General features: G+C 35.7%; 1 protein-coding gene across 2 annotated transcripts in view; it reads left to right on the plus strand.

Moving 5' to 3' along the window:
- Nucleotides 1–11,812, plus strand: part of SHPRH (SNF2 histone linker PHD RING helicase) — a 55,139-nt gene extending 43,327 nt beyond the window's left edge. For both annotated transcript variants that reach the window (XM_070932661.1, XM_070932662.1), the window contains 6 exons: nucleotides 402–590; nucleotides 1,049–1,141; nucleotides 1,598–1,684; nucleotides 5,613–5,791; nucleotides 8,173–8,253; nucleotides 10,313–11,812. In XM_070932661.1, coding sequence (XP_070788762.1) covers nucleotides 402–590; nucleotides 1,049–1,141; nucleotides 1,598–1,684; nucleotides 5,613–5,791; nucleotides 8,173–8,253; nucleotides 10,313–10,409 — 726 coding nt within the window. In that variant the 3' untranslated portion in view covers nucleotides 10,410–11,812. The remainder of the gene's footprint in view (nucleotides 1–401; nucleotides 591–1,048; nucleotides 1,142–1,597; nucleotides 1,685–5,612; nucleotides 5,792–8,172; nucleotides 8,254–10,312) is intronic.
- The last annotated feature ends 815 nt before the right edge of the window (nucleotides 11,813–12,627 follow it).

Here is a 12,627-nt window from a genome sequence, read left to right on the forward strand (position 1 = left end):
TGCCATGCAACTTGCTATCCGAAGCAACTCTTGGCAGCTTAAGTAAAACATATAGTATTTTACTATAGTAAAATATAGTAAAACTAGAGATATAAAATTATCAATATAAAAACAGATTAAAATTGCAAAATATTAAATACAGACAAAATATCATGAATATCACTAAATATCATGGAGCAATCAAAGAAATTCATGGCTTGTATTTCAGTTATTTGGAAGATTTCATTATTTTTAATGTGGTACTTAAATCTGAGTGAGAAATCTATCATTAGGTAGCTGTTTAGGCTAGTTGATTAAAAATCTCATACCTATGCATCTTTTCACTTTTTTTTTAAACAACTAGTCCTTTTCTAGTTTTCTTGTTGGTTTATATGTATAACAAATATTTTGTCTCCATCTAGTGGGCAGTGTTGACATGTGGACATTGTTTCTGCAATGAATGCATAGCTATTATTATAGAACAATACAGTGTTGGCACTCGCAGAAGTTCAATCAAGTGTGCCATCTGCAGACAAACAACTTCACATAAAGAAATCTCCTATGTCTTCACAGCAGAAACTGCAAACCAGGAGGACGATATACCTGTGAAGGTAGACTTGATGCAAATTATCGATGATTTCATTAGGAAAAAATTACATTTTATTTATTTGGAAGTCGGTTTTGTGGAATTAGTTTCCACAACATTTTTGTGTCCAAATTTATGTTATCCAGAGACAGTTCTCTGCTCTTCCAAATGGCAAGTCATTTCATAGGATGAAATTTATTTATATATTTATTTCTGTAATTCGTTAAGTTATTCTAGTGCTTAATTTTGGCATTCAGAGTAACTGGACATATCAATTGGTTGGATCATGTTCATGGGAACAGTTTCATAATAATTCGATAGCCACACAAAACATCTCAGGTCATATGCTTGTGTTTCCTGGTATACATGAATTGATATGCTATAAACAGTGTGGTAAAACACATACATAATGTTACTTTGTATTTTTGATATGATCTTAACTGAATAAATGAAAACTAATTTTCATTTTCTTTCTCTTAAAAGGGAAGCCACTCAACTAAAGTGGAAGCTGTGGTCCGAACTTTAAAGAAAATTCAATTCAAAGATCCAGGGGCAAAAGCTCTAGTTTTCTCAACGGTATTTCTACATTTAAAATTATAAAATAGCAGTTTGTGAATGTGTTATTCAACAGGGTTCTGGAGTATTAATAAATAAAATGAGAATTGATTGAAGCTAAATCTGGTGAGCATTGACAATTGTATATTTGGCCGTACTACTACTTATTTTTGAAGTAATAAACAAGAAAGCTCCCATATCTCGGTGGTGCAGTGGTTAGAGTACAGTACTGCAGGCTACTTCTGCTGCCTGCAATTTGCTGGTTCAAATTTCACCAGGCTCAGCCTTCCATCCTTCCGAGGTGGGTAAAATGAGGACCCAAAATTGTTGGGGGCAATATGCTGACTATGTAAATTGCTTAGAGAGGGCTGTAAAGTACTATAAAGCTGTATATAATAAGTGCTATTGATATTGCTATCTAGTACAACTATCCATCTTATTTGTAGTATGTAAACAACTTTCTTTTATATTTTGCAGTGGCAAGATGTGCTTGATATCATTGCAAAAGCTTTACATGATAATAACATGGACTTTGCTCAAATCAATGGAATCCACAAATTTCAGGTATTGATTTCATTACTGTTATTATATATTTTCTTTTTTCTCCTCTTAATACTAATATAGTAAGGATAACAGACATTTGTACCAAAGTAATTCATATTTGAACGGGTGAAATTAATTTAGCTTATAAAATAACTGTAATACTGTAAATTAAAGGGAAAAAAGGAAGAGAAATAAGATATTAGGTTGTAAGGATCAAGTACAAATTTAACATCATCTAGCAGTTAATTCCAGTTTGATGTAAAAGAAGCATATATCCAAGATATTAATGCCCCATAATTTAGGATGGTTGGGAACAAGTGGGTCATATTTTATCTTATCTAGCTTCCCATTCTTCCCTGCCATTTTTATAACTTGAGCTATTTCCTCTTTAATTCTTTTTTAATGAGGCCTGCCTGTCATACTTTGTGATTGTTTTATTTTATTCTTACCTGAATCACTTTGTTGTGGCCCCGCCCTCTGAGCCTATCTCATCGGAGGAAGAAGGCTCCGAACATGAGGGAGAGGAGTCAGCCAAGCCTCCCTCTCCAGGCCCCTCCCCTCTGGCACTGTCTCAGGTGCCGGCCGAGGAAGAGGAGATTAGCCAGGAGCCAGGTGTCTCTGATGAGAGCGAGGAAGGAGAGCCGTCGTTCCTGGATGCACGCCAACGAAGGCGTGATAAACGGTTGCAGCAGTTAAGGAGGTGTGCTAGGGATTATAACTGAGTCACTGGACCACACCCCAGAGACTATATAAGAGAGGGTGGTGGCTGGTAAAACTCTGTGATGAACAAAAACTAACTCTGGCTAGTCACTTGAACAACGCCTGAAGCTGCCGAAGGGATATTGTTTTGCTGGACTATTTACAATGCGTATGTAATTTTATGTTATCTGTTGAAGTAAAGCTCTTGGCAGACGGTGCTTATATTGTTGCCAAGTTTGAGATAATGACCTGTGTGCGTGCCAAGTGCTTTCTTAACCCTCGGCTGGCTGTGTTTGTGTGTGTGTGGAGACGGGGACAGATCACACTTCTTTGTTTGCTACAAAAATGTAAATGCAGTTTTAGGCTGAATTAAAATAATTATAATTTCCAAATCACAGTACTTAATCATTCTAGTTTATTCTACTTTGGTCGGGAGGAACCTGGATTGTGTTGTATTATGTTGTTTGTTTATTTATTTATTATTTATTTATTTTATTAAATTTCTATACCGCCCTTCTCCCGAAGGACTCAGGGCGGTGAACAGCCACAAGATAAAACACATAAATACAAAAATTTTAAATAGATTAAAAACAAATTAAATAATTTGGCTGAATTTAAAATACCCCATAATTTAAAACAAATTAAAATTTATATTTAAAAAGGGGAGAAGATTTAGGCCAGGTTTAGCTTTGAAAAGCTAAACCTTTGAAAAGATTGAAAGTGGATTTTATACCCAAAAGGCTCATTTCACGTTTAGAAAACTCTTAAGAATAGGAGCAGTTTGATAATGTAATCAGCTACCAAGTAATGTGAGCTAATATTCATAGGATATCTTCAAGCAAAGGTTAGATAGTAGTCCATCAGGTATGTGCCTTATAAGTCCTCAAGATCAAGTCAGAGATCAGCCATATTTGTAATTATTTCTTAGTGACCATGTTGGCCATGTTTTTGATGATTCTAGTTATCAAAAGATGTTCCAGTCTTTCTGCTAGTCATTCCAAATTAGTTGTTAGGTAATCCATTTCTGCTGTCTTCCACTTGTAGTCATGATTCTGCTTTTGGCATCTGTACAGAATCACAGATAAGCAATTGTGTAGTTCTAAAGAGTACAGTTTTATCCTGCCATGTTGGTTTAAAGTTTGGATGTTTTGGGCTTGCAATCTTCAGACGCTACCTAACCCAGATAGAGATATGATGGATTCCACCAAGGCAAGCTTAATTTCAGCAGTAAATGCTCTATAGGTACTCTCAAGACACCTCTACCCTCCAAGATACCCCATGCTCTGCCTCCTGCCCTTTGGTTTCCCTATGGGCCTCTATACCCCACTCCATCACCGTTCACTTACTTACCTTTTAACAAGCTCAGGCAGTCAGAGAACACTGGGCCATGTGACACAATCAAGAAATCCTGTCACTTTTGCTTCTGTTGCAATCCTTTCTTGTCCAGCCAGCATAAACTATTATGGTTTATTCTTAGTTCTGCCAGTGCTTCCTTTGCACTCGTGGCGCTAAGAAGAAATCGTGCCTATTTTGGTTCCTCGCAAGCCTTTCCTCCCCAGCCAGCATAAATTGGTAGTGATTTACAATGGCTGGGAAGGAAAGGATTGCCATGGACGCAAAGGAGATGGGATTTCTTTGCTCTACCAGCTGGCAGTGCTAAGAAGAAATCACACTGATTAATGCTGGCTGGAGAAGAAAGCTTGCAAGGAATCAAAATAGGCATGATTTCTTCATAGCACCGCCTGGGTTAGACTAGTGTAAAGTTGTGCTGGTGAAGCTAAGAAGAAATCATAGTGGTTTATGCCGGCTGGAGAGGAAAGGATTGCAACAGAAGCAAAAGTGACAGGATTTCTTCTTGATTGTGCCACAAGGCCAGCAAGGGAGCGGCCTTCTCTACCCTGACTTCCTAAGCTCATCAAAAGGTAAGTGAGCGAATGGTGCTGGGGGAATGGGGGTGGGGAGGTTTACATGGAACCCAGTATGTTAGCAAAGCAGGCCCAGTGTCTCTGAGGACCTGGCCAGGCAGGCTGGGCGGGTAATAGGGTGGGTGTGCAGCTACGTCTCTGCAGTCAGTCATAAGGGCTAATGATGGGAGCTACAGAATTTGTAACTTTAAAACAGTTTTGTATTTATCTTTTGGAGTATCCATTGTAACATTGAATGTTTGTTAAATGGCCTGTCATACCTGAAGGATTACCTGTAAGGAATATCTGTATTCCTGGTAGATTAGTCCATTGTGTGGATGCCGTCTTCATATAAAACAGGAAGTAATTCATTTTCATGGTAGGAATTCATTGTTCCTGTTTGACCTGCATGTTATTCTTACAAATTCTTACAAATGTGCATGGATACAGCTGAGCAGCCTTTCATAACATCTAGTAATGTTAATCCTTAAGGTCATTAAAGTAGGGAAAAGGCTATGGTAAGACTTCAATCCTTTCTGCCTGGAACTGTATCTATTCTACTGCCTATCAAGCACCTTCATGATGGGGAGTCAGGAACATGACTTTAAGGAAAATACGCAGTTGCCATCACAAAAGTCCAGAAACATTTGTTGAGCACAAAAAAAAGAGAAGAGACTCAGGCTATCTCCTCCTTGACTCTTTGGGATATAAAATAGAAGGAAAAGAAAACAATCAAGCTTGCAGGATTCTCTGAATATAGCTTATCTCAATAAAATGTAGTTCTAGTCATTTTATGGAATCTTGTTTCCTGATCTGGGCAACATCAAAGAACTGACATTCACTACGATAATCAGGGATGGGTTGATGCTGGGCACCATTCCCACCATTAAACTGATTGACGTTTAATATATGGTGACTTTTATCATCTTTTGTTATACTATATTCCTTTTTATCTTTAAAACAAGGGTTAACGATCTTTTTTTTATTCCAATTGAATTATTTGTATTTGTATAATCTTACTGCACAGAAAAGCAGTTGTATGCATCTGATTAAAAACCAATATAGTTAGTTAAGCAAAGGAATTGCTTAAATTATTAATTCAAAAGAAGAGGGTAATTTATTCATAGTATCATGGGAAAGATTCTGTCAGGGATAACAGGGAGCACATATGTTTGCACATCACGTTGTTGGTTGTTTTGTATGTGTAAGTTAGGTAGGATGTATTGTCACTAACCTTTAGTTATGTTTATTTAATATACTGAAAAGTGGTGAATTTATATTTGTTCTCTCCCCCCATCCAACCTTTTCCTTTGCTGAAATGATACAACAATATTTTTTTCTTCTAGGAAAACCTCTCTGCATTTAAATATGATCCCAAGATCAACATACTGCTTTTGCCTCTCCATACTGGTTCTAATGGTCTAAACATAATTGAAGCAACCCAGGTACTGCTGGTTGAGCCCATATTGAATCCAGCACATGAATTACAGGCCATTGGCAGAGTGCATCGTATTGGGCAAACTAAGTATGTTCTAAAATCTGATTTATGTAATCTAATTCCAGTGTCATAAAGGTTTTAGAGGCTCTTGTTCCTTTTTTGCCAACCAGTGACTTTTACACATCAGTCAATTACATTCACTTATTTTAATTTTTTTCCCTCCTAATGTGTTAGGACTAGGACTTATCAGTCAATGGTTTACAGTTGCCTCTGTGAATTTATGTATCCACACCATAATCCCAAGAAGGATGAATTATGTACACAATTGGGGAAAAACTTTTCAGACATGACATTTTAACACCTGTGGGGGGTGGGGGGTGGGGAAGAAACAGGAGCTAGTTTAGGATTTAATAGTGACTCCAGTAAGGTGAAGTAATTTAAAGATATTAGAAAATGTAAAAAAAAAAACACTAAATTGCTCTGATTTACAGATTACAGATTAACAGAGTTGGAAGGGACCTCGTAGGTCATTTACTTCAGAGTAGATACTTCTCAAACTCAGTACTGTTCTGTTTAAACTATTTTTAAACAGTGACAGCATTTTTTTACCTTTTACATTTATTCTTTGCTTTTTTGCATATACGTATTAAGTGTAGCTAATAAAAATATAACAAAATATAAAATATGATGGTAAAGTCAACATGCAAATCAATTAATAATTAAAACATTGTCATTTTCTAAAAATCTGGAGAATAGCGGCAAATACATCTTCCCAGAGAAAACATTCTATAACTCAGGAATTCTAGAACAAGGCTGTCCCCTACATTTTAAAAAATATTTGTATTAAATATTTTAATTAGAATACATTTTCAATATAATTTTGTAAGAAAACAATATTTAATCTTAAAGAAAAAAAATAAAAAGTACAAGCTAAACATGCAAACTAAGATGGAAAATAATATATTTTACATCTTTCTATTTTATATTCAACAATAGCCACTAGTTTATCAAGGAATTCACTGCTATAATACAACAGTATGAGATACTATTGTAAGATATCACAGAATCTCTGCCATAAGAACACATTATCCACAACCTTTAATTAGCAGAAAATATCCCCTTTTCCAAAACACACATCTACAACAATCATTCCTTTATTATCTGAACTAATACCACTTCTCCATTTTCTTCATATAATTCTTTTTGCCATCTCCATGCTCGATTCAACCACAATTTCTGATGTACTATCAAACTCCAAAACGTTGGTATATAACTCAACATTATATTAATATATTTAACATTTACAGATTTTCCCATAAATTCCCTACATATCAATTAACCAAGCTTTTGGCAGTGCAACCTTTATGTTTATATGACAGACAAATTCATTGTCAGAAAGACAATGTCCTTCAGATAGTCAGGCCCTAAACCATTTAAACTTAAAATTGCTTTTTAAATTGTTTTTAGTGGGTAATGGGCAGTTACTACAGATCTTTCAGAATAGATATTATGCAATTATTTTGCCTTGTATCAGTTGCAACTTCTGGATTCCATCTTTCTTACCCTAAGAAGTTTAACATTAACATGAATGTATGGATAATATCTAAGGTTAAAACAGTATTAAAGCCAGTTGTTTTAATATTAAGGCACCAAACTAAAAAGCAGGAGACTGTGAGTTCAAGTTCTGTCTTGGTCATGAAAACCAATTGGGTGACTTTGAGCCAGCCACTCTCTCACAGTCCAACCCACCTCACAGGGTTGTTTTGGTGGGGAAAACAGGAAGAGGAAGGTGTGTTGAATATGTTTGCCTCCTTGAGTTATTTGTAAAAATAATAAAAGCAGGATACAAATAAATGAATAAAAATTAACAAAATTACCAGTCTATAGATCCTTCAAATATAGTGATTTTTACCTTCCAGCATTCACATGGTGAATATGCTTTCTGGTGAATTCTGGAAATTAATGTCCACATGCTTGGAAGACATCTAAGCTATGGAAGTCTGATTTAGAATATCATCATCTTAAATAAATATATTTAGTTTGCACTTGTTTGTGCTTATGAGTATTTCTCCTGTGAAGGAAAGAGATAAATACTGTTCTATTCCAGTTGGCAGGTACTATAATTACAATTGGCTATGTCTTTGGTTTGTTAACTTAATTAATGGAACAAAATAGATTGGAAATATGTCTGGTGCTTTTTTTTGGAAACAGACCTTCCCTTTAATATAATGACTATTTCCTGTATATCATTTTTCTAAAACTGTAAGATATATATGGATGAAACTAGTTAATTTGATTTTTAAAAAATATCAACGGATTCTAATCTGTTCTTAAAATATGCATGACTATTGAAACCATTAAGATTATAAAGTCCCTACTAGTAAATAAAGCCTTTGTAAGTCAGTAAAATTTACTTCTGAGAAATAATGTATAATCATCTTTGTTAATGTTTTGTTTTCAAAATGCAGACCTACCATTGTTCATAGATTCTTGATTAAAGCAACAATAGAAGAACGTATGCAGACAATGATGAAAACTGTAGAAAGGAGGTAGGTAAAAGTTGATAATCAAATTGTTACTTAAATGTGTAAGTGAGCCATCTAATATGTAAAATCATGTAACTGCAACTCTGTAAACATATATATAGAAATAAGTTCCATGGAATTAAACAGGAATGGACATATAGAATTATATCAGGAATTAGAATTACGATGAAAAAGGAGAGAGGCATTGTCCAAGAACTCTCAATTACAGCCATTTTCAAATTGTGAATATTCTTGTTGCAAAAAGAATCTGAAGCATAATAAAAACTGTCTTCAATGAAAATGTCTGAGATTAATATAGCAAATAAGAACAACTGGACTTTGCTAATTATTATTATTATATTATTATTATTATTTATTGAATTTGTATACCGCCCTACTCCCGAAGGACTCAGGGCGGTGAACAGCCAAAAGATAAAATACATATAATACAAAAGTTAAAAAACCATTAAAATACAATTAAGTAATTTGCCCCAGAAAACAAAATTTAAAACACCCCAAATTTATAAGACAAATTTAAAATTTAAAAATTTTAAAAACAGTTTAAAAAAGAGGTTAGGCCTGCTGGAATAGGAATGTTTTGAGGGCAGGGCGGAAAGCGCGCAGATCTGTGATCCTCCGTATCTCCGGGGGGAGCTCGTTCCAGATGGCAGGTGCTCCCACAGAAGGCTCTCCCCCAGGGGCCGCCAGTCGACACTGTTTGACCGACAGCACCCTAAGAAGCCCCTCTCTATGGGAGCGTACTGGTCGGTGAGAGGCTACTGGTGGCAGAAGGCGGTCTCGTAGATACCCCGTTCCTAGGCCATGGAGCGCTCTAAAGGTGGTAACCAAAACCTTGAAGCGCACCCAGAAGACCACCGGGAGCCAGTGCAGCTCGCACAGGAGAGTCACATGGGAGCGCCACGTCGCTCCCATAACCACCCGCGCGGCCGCATTCTGGACCAGCTGGAGCCTCCGGGTACTCCTCAAGGGGAGCCCCATGTAGAGAGCATTGCAGTAGTCCAGGCTTTCCATGATTGGGAAAGTCCATAGGAATTATCTTTGTTTGTATTTTGAACTCTCAAGCTACTACAACTGAATCAATTCCTGAAACTGATCTTGGAGGCTAACTTTCCAGACGAAAAGAATTTAATTCTTAAATCAGTTATCCCATTTTTATTAGCCAAATTCCCAAGAATCATACAAGGTTGTGTGCATAGGAAATATATAAAAATCATTACAGATTCATTGGTTATTTATTTATGATTAATTATTAGGATATCTTTTTGATCCCTCACAAATGTATTTTTTTCTGCTTTTAAAATACTAAGGAATTATGTTTGGTTATTGTATGGCTTATGAGGCATGGTGTAATCAAATCTCAATTTCTATGGAGATTCTCAGTCATCCAGGTCATGGTTGTCCCAAAGGTGCTTTTAAAAGAGGCAACTGGACTTTTTCATTTTTCTGTTATTTCTTTTTTTCTTTGAAGATGTTTTGTTTCTTATCCAAGAAGCTTCTTCAGCTCTGACTGGATGGTAAGGAATGGAAGGAATATAAATCCTTCCATTCCTCCACATCCAGTCAGAGCTGAAGAAGTTTCTTGAATGAGAAGCAAAACATCTTCAAAGAAAAACAAGAAAGTCCAGTTGTCTCTTGAAAAAGCACTGTTGGAACAATCAAATATCAATTTCTTTATTCTCTTTGGTTGACCAAAAGATCTATCAACATTTTTATTATATAACTTTTTGTACAGTATGTACATTTTTACGTTTGAAGTGGTAGCTTAGTTTATTGCATAATTTCTAATTATATGAATAATTTTACTTAAAAATTAGATTAAAATGGGATTGGAAAACAGTTTACCATTTCAAACCTAAATGACATTGTAAAGTATCCTGGAAAATATTTAAAATTATCAGGCACGATTTTGTAGTCCTTTGAAATGAAGTGGTGTCCTTGGTAAACTGCCTTTTCCTTCATGATCATTATAAAATAAACCTTTAGTGCAGAGCTATGAAGTGTACCGTCTGTTTCTCAATCTTCTTGATTTGTTCTCTTCCTTTTTCTTGTTTTGTTTCCAAAGTCATTCCAATTCTTCTCTGAAACAGTCGGAGGCCTCTGTATTAACAGTAGCTGATTTGGCAGATCTTTTCTCAGAAGAAACTGAAGAACTCGAATGAAATAATCTATTTCAAACTCACCGAGGTTGGGGGCCATGGCTTACCGTTCAGATTTACTGAGGTTGGAAGAGGGCCATCACTTATCTAAGAGACAAGATAATATGAGCTAACTGTCAGAAATTCTGGTAACTGTCAGAACTACTCATTCATTTTAGGATGAAAATATGAGTAAACAATTTAAGTTCTGTGATTGTGAATTTCTTCAACATATTATTTTGATTAATCAAAATGCACTTTATTTAGAAATTAATAAACTATAACTTTGTACTTCCAAAGAAACTAAGAACCGTAATCCATCTTGAATTGTGCAAAAAAAATGTTAATTCAATGTAGTTTGTTACATCAGAAAATATATTTGAAAGCAGTGGGAGCAAATAGATGGCATCATTGCTTGGATGCTTATATGAGTTATGCTTAGAATTTCTGATCTAAGAGAGTTAAATAAGAGGCATGTATTGTTTGCCACATCAACATGTTCAACTAAACATTGAAGAAATAATTTGTATGGTAAAAAGGATATGGTTAAGTATGTCTTCATTTTATTTTTTGCAGTTAATTATTAAAATAAGTTTCAAAATAAACTCTTACCTTTTTGAAGGATCTTCTAGTGGTGCTCCCATGATATCATGCAAGTAACCGAGTATCATGCAAGTAACAGAGTATAATTTATCCTTAATCTACTAATCTTTAGATACCATTTTAGTTTTTATAATACAATAATATTTATGCTATGCTACTCCAATTTATTTATTTTTCTTGTTCTTAAGTTTGCTGTTAATGTTCTCTTTGTAAATTAATGTCTTTTGTATGATCTTTGTCTTAAAATGATAGCTAGACATATCTGTTTAGATATGTTCACGTTTTTAAAGATTCCTACATTTGTATTGTTTTGTTTAAAATTTGGGTATTTGTATTCTGTTAAAAATGGCAATGCTTCCTCTTGCATTCACTTTGATACGATTGTAAGCAAAGAATGACAAACTGGCAAATTACTAGTTTTATTGTATTGCTCGTTCAGTTTTACCAGCAAGTTTTACTATTAGCCATTAATAGTAGACATAAAAAAATAAATGTATCCAAACAGTGAAGAATTTAATAATAATAATAAAGCTAAACTCACTGAGATTTCATATGAATGTCTTAGAAAGTATCTGTGTAGAATAATCTTACAAAATTGACAGTTATAGGTAGATAAAGACTAGAATGCAGATTGAAAGTAAAATTTGAAAGCTGAAAGTTTCATTGTGGGTATTTTATGTTGCCAAGATTCATTCCTGAACATTGCCCCGTACCATGTTTGTATTTATTGTGTATTACTAACTTGGAGGCCTCTTTCCAGGCAGGAAAAAATATATATTTTTAAGTAAAGGAAATAGCACATGCATACGCTGGTACACATGGGATATCAAGTTCAGTCCCATTTTTTTTACAAGTTTACTTATTCAAGCCCAGTGTGTTAGTGGTTACATCAATTTGTTCAGTGACCATTTCAAGTTACAACAGTGCTGAAAAAGATGGGCTTACAATTGATCCTTGAAGTTCGTCATTGCTGTGCCCTTGCAGTCATGTGATCATGGTCCAAGTGCTTGGTAATCCACCTGTATTTACAACTGCTGCTACCCTGCACAGCATACCTTTATTTTTTTGCCTGACTACCCTCCTTTGGGCTTTGCCGGCTGGCCTCAAGCCCTACAAAGAATGGGCTTTATCAGCCATGTGCAAGGCCTCGCTGCCACCTCTCCCTCTGGCCACCTTGGAATCCCTCAACCAAGTACCTATCAGGCATCCTGGCCACGCTTGCAGGAGACACTGTGGAAATGTTCCTGCCTCACTGACCAGCAGGAAGATTGCCCCAGCTGACATTGGTGCAGGCTGTGGTGCAGAAGACTTGAGGCTATGGATCTTTCCCTTCTGGCAGGATGGCAACATTTGCCCACTTTCTCTACCGTCTGCCTTCCTGTAGTTCTCACCTGCTGGGCTGTTTGCCTGAGTCTCCTGCCTCTTTCCATGTTGTAGCCATATGAACTCTAGTTAATGGTCTGCATGATCCTGGTGTTAACAATTGCAACCAGGCCTGCCATGATTACCATTGATAAGTGATGTAGTCAATGACATTGTGCTTTACAACTGCATTGTTTAGCAACAGAAATTCTGGTCCCAATTGCCATCATAACCCAAGGACAATCTGTATGATTCAAAGACCCAGACATGAGGTTGG

This window comes from Pituophis catenifer, unplaced genomic scaffold (genome assembly GCF_029215685.1).
Source record: "Pituophis catenifer annectens isolate HBS135680 unplaced genomic scaffold, rPitCat1.0.hap2 SCAF_1, whole genome shotgun sequence".
Taxonomy (NCBI): Eukaryota; Metazoa; Chordata; class Lepidosauria; order Squamata; family Colubridae; genus Pituophis; species Pituophis catenifer.